At 25.9% G+C, this 11857-nt stretch overlaps 2 protein-coding genes across 2 annotated transcripts; one reads left to right on the top strand and one right to left on the bottom strand.

The window, feature by feature from the left end:
* Positions 1-4728: 4728 nt before the first annotated feature.
* LOC126907946 (uncharacterized) lies at positions 4729-11392 on the bottom strand. The gene is made up of 3 exons (XM_050689683.1): positions 9855-11392; positions 9669-9802; positions 4729-4966 (listed from the first exon to the last, which is right to left on the bottom strand). The coding sequence occupies exons 1-2, from the start codon at positions 11338-11340 to the stop codon at positions 9711-9713; spliced, it is 1578 nt and encodes a 525-aa protein (XP_050545640.1). The 5' UTR covers positions 11341-11392; the 3' UTR covers positions 4729-4966; positions 9669-9710.
* LOC126908231 (uncharacterized) lies at positions 5954-7976 on the top strand. The gene is made up of 3 exons (XM_050690143.1): positions 5954-5964; positions 6314-6603; positions 6634-7976. Exons 1-3 carry the CDS (start codon positions 5954-5956, stop codon positions 7974-7976), a joined length of 1644 nt encoding a protein of 547 aa, XP_050546100.1.
* Positions 11393-11857: the final 465 nt, after the last annotated feature.

The following is an 11857-nucleotide window of genomic DNA, read 5'->3' as shown; positions in this document are numbered from 1 at the left end:
CAAAACCTGTACGACGGGAGCTTCACAAAGGTGGTATTTAATGTGACATTCTTTATCTTAATCAGGATATAAAAATTAAAATAGCAGAATATGTAGCTTTTGTAATTCAATATCCATCAATTTCTTAGAATTAAACACTATCTATAGATTTGCATCGAAGCGTTTCTTATGATAGTGATTTTAATCACTTTCAGATACCATTATACTTGATCCAACTATGCCACGTCACTACTGTGCTGCGACTCCCCTGTACTGGGTTTTTTAACTCTATATGTGTGTGCTACTAACAGGCTTTAATACTTCAAAATTTTTGGTTAACTACTTTTTTATTTTTTTTTTTATATAGTAAATCATTAAGATTAATTTATTTATGAATATTTCAGTGTAGAATTTTTTAGCTTCGATTGAAGTTGAGAAAGTTTAATTTTACTATGATGTGTTTTTTTTTGTGTCTGATACCATTTTTTTAAACTTTCAATGAAGTAATTCCTTTCAACGATATGTCAAAATATCTGAAATCATATCTAGTCGAAGACATTACTCTCAAAAATTGAAAAAATTTCACTGTTTTACCTATTTACGGGAAATCTCCAAAAAAGATTTTACAATTTTAAGAATCACCTATTTTCGAAATTTTTTCAATTTTAGCTTCGATGCGAAGCTGAGAAGGTATTGGTTTTACTATGATGTGTTTTTTTTTTCTTTTTCTTTTTTTTTTTTTTTTTTTTAAAAANAAAAAAAACACATAATAGTAAAATGAATAACTTTTCAGCATCGCATCAAAACTAAAAACTAATTAAAAAAATACAATACCTCTAACATTGATTCAAAATTACAGTACCTAAATAAGGACGTTTCAAAATATAGTAAAATTTACTTATTTATTTTCGATAATCCAGCTATTTAAAAAAACCGTCNCAAAAAATACAATACCTCTAACATTGATTCAAAATGACAGTACCTAAATAAGGACGTTTCAAAATATAGTAAAATTTACTTATTTATTTTCGATAATCCAGCTATTTAAAAAAACCGTCATATTTTATTAGTGTGTTATATTAATACAACAAATAGTATCTAGACTTCATAAGAAAATAATTTTCTTTTTAAATATTTATTCATTAAAAATCTTTTAAAATATTACCTATAACGTATTTTACAAAGTAATATTAAATGTAGGAATTCTTACTCTGCTGATTTAGGGTTGAGAAATTCTTCAAATCCTAAGTTTTTGTACCAAACTTCAATAATTTCGTCGAAAAACTTATGAAGTATTTCTTTTCTTGCAGACATTACGTCAATAGGTAATTCTGCAATTTTAATATTTTTTAAATCATTTGTTAGAAAAACGTATATGTACTTAGAATTTTGAATAAAATTGTTTATTAATATTGATGCGTTTGTTTCAAATTTTGTCAAATTCTCAAATTTCATTTCAGAGATTTCGTAAGGTGATTTGTTGAGATCAAAAGAGCTGGTGTCCGAACTTATTTCTAAGATGTACTGATACATAAAGACGATTACATCAATTGTAAGAAACGGTACAAAGCTATCAGGAAACAATAAACTTATATCTATGTAGCTTAAAAACTTCATTGCATTGTGTACATGTTCAATAAAAGTTTTGGAACTTTTTATAACTATTTCAAGCATTTGCACACAAGGAATAAAATGTGTCGATAATTTATCTTCATCATGAAATTGCTGACAGTATCTAAGTAAATGATTTATTAAATTAAGGATTTTTTTTAAAATTTCATAATACTTGAAATTGAGTATACGTATTGTATAATCATATTTTTTTCTAAAATATAACAATGTAGTACTTGGTTGGGAAGTTTTTTCTGTAACAATAGTGTTATTAGAATCTTGTTTTCGATACGATATAATTTGTGAATAAATGTGACTCACCACCCTTTCGATATAATTTTCATACATAGCATGATAACTTTTGCAATGAACTCTTTTGTCTGGTTGCAACACGAAAACGACAATAAATATTAAAATAAATGAATAAAATTTCATTGTAAAAAAATTCCAATATGAAGAAATTCACGTTTGAAACTTAGGTATATATATAATCCAAATATCTTTTTTATTATTTAATATCACTTATTTGTTAATATAAAAATATATATAACGAATATAAACCTTTTTTTCTACGTCAGTGAAAATGTAGCTCTGTACTATATTTTACTATTTAATATGATGAGACTTAATAATTACAGTTAAAAATAATTTATTATAAAATTTATAAAAGTTTTATATATGTATTTTTCTTTATGTAATTTCAATAAAATTCAATTGTCCCATGAATAGTTCACAATAAAAAAGTTAATTGAATAATGCTTTTATCAAAATAAATTAACATTATTAAGGTATATATTTGTTTAGTTTGTCTCATAATCTTTTTTCGTCTATATTTTATTAAAACATGTTTTTACTGCAGAAGGTAAAAAAAAATACTAAATTACTTAAATATTTATCATTATTTTTTTAAAGAAATCGTCTGAAACCTAGGATTTTGTACCAGAATTCTATAATTTCATAGACTTTTAAATTATATATTTTTTTAATGTTTTACATTTGTAGGCACACTACATTAACCGATTTACTAGTTGAGTAATTAAATTTAATCGTTTGATTGAAATCAAACTATAAACCCAACCTTTTCCCAAATTTTCATACTCTGACTGATAAGCTTTATGCATCTATAATTTCCACACTCCTGTAAGTCTCCTTTACCTTTAAATATCAGCACTACAATACTATTCCTCCATTCATTTGGTATTTTCCCTTCTAATAAGATTTTATTTAAAAGTTCGTCCAACCACTTTATGTCAACTCCGCCTAATTTTTTCCGTACTTCTATTGGCACTTTATCTGGTCCCACTGCTTTAGTCTTTTTCATTGATGCCACAGACTACAATACTTCTTTCTCACACTGGATACTCCTCATTCAGTAATTTTTCAAAATACTCTTTCCAACATTTTTTCACATCATCATCACTCGAGAGTACCTTATTATCAACACTTTTTATACATCTTATATAATGGTAATCTTTAGACCTTTTCTCTCTTACCTTTGCAAGTCTATAGATTTTTTTCTCGCCATCTTTTGTTCCTAGCCTATCATACATCTTAAACATCGACTTACCTTCAGTACACTTGGCTTCTTTGCACAAGCGTTTATACTATATCCAGTTTTCTCTCTTTTTTCTCTTCTGTCATACTTTGAATTGCTTTTTCTTACTTTCTATGATTTTTTGAACGTCCTCATCCCACCACCAGGTTTCCTTGTTTCTTGGCATTCTACTACTACTCTCACGAACAATCTCCTTTGCAATATTCTTTACACAACTAGCAAATCTATTCCACATATCATTTATGTCTCCTTCGATATTCCACACCGTCTTTACAAACTCTTTTTCATTTTCCCTTTTCAATTTCCACCACCGGATCTTCGATTTTTCCCCTGTGTTCCTTCTGTTTTTGTTTATTCTTTTCTCGGTACACCAAAAATTCATTACCATCAATCTATGCTGTGTAGTTACACTCTCGCCTGCTATTACTTTACAAACCTTTACTCGCTTAATGCTCTCTCTCTTCCACATAAAATAATCAATCTGTGATCTATTCCTCCCACTCTTATAAGTTATATAATGTTCTTCCCTCTTTCTAAAATAAGTATTAACCACAGCAAGATCATACGATACTGCGAAATCCATAATTATTTCTCCAGCCTCATTCTATCAGTTTCATATCTATTCCTCTCATTACCTACATGTTGATTCATATCTCCACCAAATACCGCATCCTCATTGGCAGGTACTACTAAAATCACCTCATCCATCTCTCTCCAAAACACTTCCTTGTCTATTTCATCATACATCCTATTTGTGGTGCGTAGACACTTATTATACTCATCACTTTTTCCTCAAATATCAATTTCACGACTATAATCCTGTCATTTTTACCAGCTACTTATACTACTTTACATTTCATTTCCCCATCCATTATTATACCTAATTAAAATACTCTTCTATAATCGCCAATAAGACACATTTGTTTTTATTTTAAACGATATATTGTTAAATTTATATTATATTAACTAGATAAAAATCTTGTTTCATTAACCTTTACATACAGATAAAAATTAAAGAGTTGATTTTTATCTGAACTAAGTTTTTTTTTGTAAAATTATTTTTACTTAAGTTAAATATATTTTTTGGTTATTTATGTATAATTAATACCGCTCTAGAGTCAGTCTGACCCTGAAATTAGTCTTATTAGTGTTATTGGAGTTTTTTACTAAAAAATAGTGCCAATAAAAAAAATGATATTAATTTCAAAATTATTTTTCCTATAAATTATTTATGATCTTATTATTAATAATTTATTTCTAACCGTGCAAAGTATGGGTACCATATATTAAATAATAAATCAATATATTTAACGATTTTGTTTAATCGTTAGGCATGATTTTTTTTTAAAGTTGACCTTATGTTTAAGTATTATTTAAATAAAATTATCAAGACATAAATTATATAGTGGTGCACTTACAAACTATCCAAAAATTGTAAACGCATGTCATTAAACAATTTAACACAACGCAGTTAATTAACAAACATGACAATACTTGAAATACGTAAATAAACAAATCTATTAAAAAATAATCAGAAAAATTTTATTTTATTTATTAATTTTATTAATTTAATAATTCTAGCGCACTTTTTTATTCAAAAGAAAAGTATATAATTATTTAAATATATAGGAGAATTGGAAAACATATTTTGAGATTTTTGACTTTCATTAACTGCATTTTTGTTATGAACATTTTGATTACTTGTAATATTCAATTGATTATCATGATTCAAATTTTTTCTTTTTATAATTTCAATTAGAGTATGATTAGAATCTTTTATATTGTTTAATGAAAAATACACATCCTTTTTACATAACTGATCTAAAATTAATAACATAATGTTAATTTTTGGTAACACTTTTCAAACTAATAATTTCAAGTTGTCACGGTCATTTTCGTGATTAAACAATTAAAACATACAAATGTATTTCATATTATATTAAAAGTATTAAAATAATAACGTTATATTAATTAATAGTTGTAGCTAATCTAAATATTAGAAAAGTAATTTTATTTTACGAAAAAAACTAATTATAAATCTAAATTAACCAAATATTTGTCAAAATTTTGTTGGCCTGTAATCTACGTTTTCCCTTAACATTATTAACACGTTTATATATAAATGTCACATGTATGTTGTGGGTTGTGTGATGTGTGTTTGTAACTTTCCACGCGGCACGTGTTATTATTCTCGCGTACCTGTTGTCTATGACCTTGAGACTAGACGTCGTAACGCATTCACCCCACCCCGCTCACCACACGACGACAACACTGATTCCTGTATAATTTTATATTTTTGCTTTTCGTACCCGTACACGCGTGCCTGTCATCAATATTATATATATATATATGAACAAATTTTTATTTTGACTGACCAATGCCACCCGCGTGTAATGCTCCTTACGTATATATATTTATATATTCCTACCACCGCTGCCGCCGTTTATACCTTGGGTATAACGTTTCTCCCGCCCATAAAACAAGGCTAAACCTAGTGCATGATACGTTTACGTACTTAAGTCGCTTAACATGTATATATATATTCTAATTACTATTAAAAATATATATTAACACGCTTTAATTACGTAAATTACCCACTCCGGAGGTGGGTAATTTACGCGCCTGCTGCTCTCCTTGGACGTGGTAGCCGTTTCTCAGACATCCTCCCCGGAATCGAACCCTGATTTCCCGTTACCCGTTACAACCATGATATTGATAGTAACGACTATCATAACATGAAACATAATTGAGAAAAATAAATATAGTTTAAAAAAACACGTTTTTAAACTATATTTATTTTTCTCAATTATGTTTCATTCGTTAGAAAATTAGTATAAACTTTAATTGACAGCTTTTCTGTGAGAGACATAGATTAGATGGAGCGAAGGAAAAAATAAAAATTGAGAGTAAGTTTGTTAAAAGAGTAAAAGAGCTTAAAGAGTATTAATCTATAGGACACGTAGAACTTACGAATTATAAGCTAATTAAACATTTATTTTAAATTTGATCGTACTAATAATAAATTTTTAACATAAAATATTTTTTATAAAACCGCTATGGGTCAATCCATGCCAAATCATCCAGAAGTGGTTGCACGACCACCTCATATTTTTCTTAAATTTTCAGGGTTTATTATTTATGCTAAAATTAGATTAAAACAATTTAAAGGCTTAACCCTCAAAAAAGAAGTTTGGCTATACAAAAAAAAACTGATCAAGTATCATTAGGTTTAAAACTTGATTTAGAAAACTGTGTTTCATGTTGTTCAAATACCAATAAATCTGATTATGAAATTCTTATTGAAAAATTAAAAATAAAATTTAAATCATCAACTACAGATCAAAAAATTAAAATTCTAAGTTTATTACCGCAATCTTGGTCTAGAGAAAAAGTATCTATAGAATTTAATACATCTGAGTATTTAGTTCGTTTATCAAGAGATTTGCTCAACAAGTATGGTATATTACCAGATGTTCCAAAAAAATCAGGTCGTGTATTAAATTGTGAAATAATTAAACTTATTCAAAATTTTTATGAAGATGATGAGTATAGTCGTGTATGTCCTGGGAAGAAAGATTTTGTATCCATTAAAATAAATAACACTAAGGAATTGAAACAAAAACGATTACTTTTATGTAATTTAAATGAATTATTTGTTGAATTTAAAAGTAAAAATCCTAACGTTAAAATTGGGCGGTCAAAATTTTGCGAGTTGAAACCAAAATGGTGTGTTTTAGCTGGTGCTTCAGGTACTCATACTGTGTGTGTATGTGTTCACCATCAAAATGTTAAACTTATGATTGACGGAGCTTCATTAAAATACGATTTTGTATACTTGCTTAAATCAATAGTTTGTGATATGGATAATTATTTTTGTATGATGAGTGAATGTTCCAATTGTCCGAATAACTATGAATACTTAAAAGAAACTATTTCTAAAGAGCTTGATGACGAAAACATTGTTTTTAAACAATGGGTAAGTACTGATCGGGCAGAATTAGTAACAAATATAGAATGTACAGAAGATTTTATTGAAACTTTAATTAATAAAATTATTAAACTAAAAAAGCACCATTATATTTCTAAGATCCAATCAAATTTTTTAAAACTAAAAAAAGAAACATTAGAATTCAATGAGTGTATTGTTCTGGCAGATTTTTCAGAAAATTATAATTTTGTTGTACAGGATGAAATTCAAAGCTTCCACTGGGTTAATAAACAAGCCACTCTTCATCCCTTTGTTTATTATTATAAAATAGAAAATATAATTAAGTGTCGATGTATATGCATAATTAGTGATCACATGGAACATAATACCGTTGCTGTACATACATTTCAAAATCACCTTATACAAGACATTAGATTAACAGTTCCATTTGTAAAAAAAATTCATTATTTTAGTGACGGTGCTTCGAGTCAATACAAAAATAAAAAAAACTTTATTAATCTGTGTTATCATATTGACGACTTTGGTTTTGATGCAGAATGGCATTTTTTTGCTTCGTGTCATGACAAAAACGCCAGTGATGGAGTTGGTGGAACGACAAAAAGAGAAGTATCAAAATCTAGCTTGCAGCGAGTTGGTTCAAACCAAATATTAACGCCAATTGATATGTTCCAATTTTGCGATGACAAAATTAAAGGGATAAAATACATTCATGTACCCACTATAGAAGTACAACAGAATGAAAAAAATCTTAATACGCGATTTAAATTGTGTAAAACTATTCTCGGTACTAGAGAAAAACACAGGATTGTACCAATTAATACCAATACCATAAGAAGTTTTAAGACATCATTAACTGATATTTATGAAGATACAATATTCTAACTACAAAGAATAAACCAAAATTATTTATTTTTTATTTTGTATCCAAAATAATGAATTAAATAATTATAATATATATATAATAGTTAAATTGTATTGTAATATATTACATGATTTTGAACGGATTTTTACTGATTTTCTAATGCTAAATTTTACATGATAAACTTTTTTCTCAAACTTCAAATTTTTATGGTGTGTTAAGCAGATATATAACTAAAAAATTAAAAAAAAAAAATTTTGAAATTAGGTCCCCCAACAGAGATAATGCACCTAGAATACGTGTCTTTTTATAAAATTTCTAACTTTGTAGGCCTATAAATCCCAAGAAAATTGTTTTAAATATTTGAAATTTAGTTGAAACATAGATTATACACTATACAATACCACATTTAAAAATCACAAAAAAAAAATAACATCTTAATGGTTTTAAGTAAGCTCAAAAACGCCAATTTTCTCAAAAAAAGCACCATTTTTAGAAAGTCATTTAAGTTTGAAATTTCACATAAATTTTTTTTTTTTTTTTTAATGTTAAATATAAGTTATAATAAGGTCAATCCTAAAATTTTAAGTCGATTGAGTTAATATTGAATAATCTGTGTGTTTTTTAACGTTCTGGCTATTTTTAACATTTTTTACATTAAAATAGCCATAAAAATCGAAAGGTCATAAAAAAAAAAAAAAAAAAAAAATTGTTTTAATCTAATTTTAGCATAAATAATAAACCCTGAAAATTTAAGAAAAATATGAGGTGGTCGTGCAACCACTTCTGGATGATTTGGCATGGACTGACCCCTATGCAAAGTAGTGATTATAATTGGATTTTTATAAAATAATACAATTATAAAAAAAAAGGGTGGTGATTGTTAACTTGTTCAAAAAAATCCCTAGTAATTCCAAAATATTTCTACACTTACAATCTGAAGAAAAAGTAATATTTTTTTATTTTAATTATTTATTTTTTAATAAATAACACAATTGCAAAAATATTGGAGTAAAATTATTGTATTAGTAATTCAATTTTAATAAAATAATATATAAACGATATTTATTTCAAAATAAGTATAAAATGTACTATTGTAAAGCTGTGTGAATAGAATAATTTTGCATCCATAAGGGTAAATGTTATCCCACAAAATTGTGTCATTATTATATATTGTGTAAATATGATTGATAAATATGATTGATAACAATGTACAGATGAGTTACCAATATATGGTACATATAACATTTTTGGATCAATAATTGTTTTGAGTAGCTTTTTTTTAAGAATTTTTTTCAATTTTATACTACACTAAAATTATATGACAGCGTCAAACAATATAGCACAAATATAATAAACACGAAATGGCAAATTTTAAAATTTTTAAATATGAAAAAATTAATGTTTCTATTTTTTTATTTAAAAGAAATGATAAAAATATTCTTTTTATGTAATCTGAAAATGTAACAATTGTTTTAGAATAACAAATCATAGAAAAATTAATGCCTTCTCAGCTTCACATTGAAGTTAAAATAACTACGAATTAATTATTAGATCAAAAGTGTATGGATCTGTCATATATTCTAACTTGCATTTCAATATAACTGTTATCTTTTTCTTTGAAATTAAAACAAAAAAATTAATACGATAAATTAATAAAAAATTCTTGTTAAAAAAAAAAATTAAGAACATTACTACTACAATAATATATCAACCTGTATGTCTTCAACACATTGTTATTTTCAATATGACGTCTTCTATAGTCCAATATAGTTAAATAAATAATTATCTAGTTGTTTATTTGTCATTTTAAAACTAATTTTTAAATTATTGTTTAAGGACATGTTTTCTAAAAATAAAAAAACCAAAATAAACGTAATTATAACTTTTTGAAATATTACCAATTGTAGATGGATGTAAAATATATGCCTTATTTCTTAACCAAACATCAATACTAAAAGTAATTTTAATTGCATTAAAATATTGTAAATTATTTTTCAGCTCTAAAATGTATTCCTTGGCATGTTCCAAATAATTAATCAATTCTGTATAAAAATTATCAATATTACCAGTTGTTATATCATCATGTGAAATTGTATTTTCTATCCTATTTTGATTTAAAAACTTATTTAATAATATCGAAATATCAGAAACTATGACAAAATATTCATTTGTACTCATATTAATAAAATTTCTAATTAATATATTAAATTTTGAAAAAATAATGTTGAAAAATTTAGTTGGATCAGTCCCAAAAATGTCCATAGCAATGAATTCTCGTAGGTACTCAATGGTTCTTATACCAATAATGATCATATTATTATAAAATGTTTTTGCAATTCCATTTGAAAAATTGAAATTATATATAATCATTGAACCACTTAGAACCTTTATGTAATATTTTATGAGTAAACCAATAGGGCGAAAAGTTGCTGTCATTACAAGTGTATGGAATGATTGTATATCAAGTCTGTAAAAACTATACTTGACAAATCTGAATATATCAAATAGTGTAACTTGACTTCCGCCCTTACAATTTATAGTCAAAGGTGCAAACCGAAGTATATCTAAAACACACTTAGGCCGATTATTATTTGTTATTTGATAGTAACGAGACTGTGAACCTGATAATAAGTCTCTTTCGGATACTTGCTGTCCATTCATCATAAAATCATAAAGTAGTATTTTTTTTGGTAAAAAATCGATATACTCTCCTATATTATAAGTTAATTTAAAAACTTTATAAATAAAACTGTTTCTCAACATTTCTATATTAGGTTCGGTTATGTTTTGTAGTTCGTCAGTTTGAAGTAACCTATTTTTAAGTTTATTTGTAGATAAATTTAAGTTTTCTAAAGTATATCTGCCGGATTCATTGTAATCGGGACACGTAATAAATACAATATCATAGGAAACGTCTTTACACACATTCTGTATGAAATTTTCTAATTGCACTGAAATAAATTCATGAAGAATAATGTAGCCTTCAAGCATACTTGATTTTAGATCTGAAAGATCTATTTTACCTTCCTCATTTGTTGCAAGCATGTCCGTGTATCCCGAAACATTATTGAAGTATAAATTCAGTGTCATTAATTCTTTTGAGAAATAGTTAGTGCAGTTTTTAATATTATATTTCCTTAACGCATCTAACATTACCATAACAATTTCGGCATGATTTTGAATTGAGATCCCGTAAATTTTCAAATCCGATTCATTGTACATATTCTTGTTGATATTAATTTCGTTTAAATATCGACCATTATGATTAAAATAATTCAACATGTACATGGTAAAATTGCACTGAAGATCACTAAACAAAAGTCCTAGAGTGTAATTGATGAGTATTAATACAATAATATTTTTAAATATCATTTTGAATTTCATTAACTAAATAATTTAATTACATTAATTAATAATTATAATATACTTATTTCGATGAATATTAGTCAAAATATTTTATAGTTTTATACACATATTTTTAGTGTAGCATTTTTAATGAATCCTTATTTGTTTAGGTGAAAATTCAAAATAAATTTATTTAATACGCATAAAATATTATTTATGTAAACAAAAAATAATTTCCAACTTTTGTAGATTCAGCTTATAATGTTTTATTCCTTTGAATAGCCACTTATTTTTACAATTACATAATATAAAAAATTTGCCCGACCCCATGTATTTGGTATTTGGGCTAGAAAAAAGAAGAAGAAAGACTTGATATAGAAAAATCTATAATTAAAATTTTTATTTTACAACTCTGATACATACATTGTAATATTATATTAGCTCTGATAATATTAATATAAAATATGATGTAATTATTTTTACATGTATGTCATGTATTGAGAACTTACTAGATCACCAAAACATGTTTCCTTACTTTAAAACAAAAATTATGTAA

The sequence above is a fragment of the Daktulosphaira vitifoliae genome, unplaced genomic scaffold (assembly GCF_025091365.1).
Source record: "Daktulosphaira vitifoliae isolate Bord-2020 unplaced genomic scaffold, ASM2509136v1 Scaffold_5, whole genome shotgun sequence".
NCBI lineage: Eukaryota > Metazoa > Arthropoda > Insecta > Hemiptera > Phylloxeridae > Daktulosphaira > Daktulosphaira vitifoliae.
Note: the sequence above shows the minus strand (reverse complement) of the source record. Positions and strands in the feature narration are given on the sequence as shown.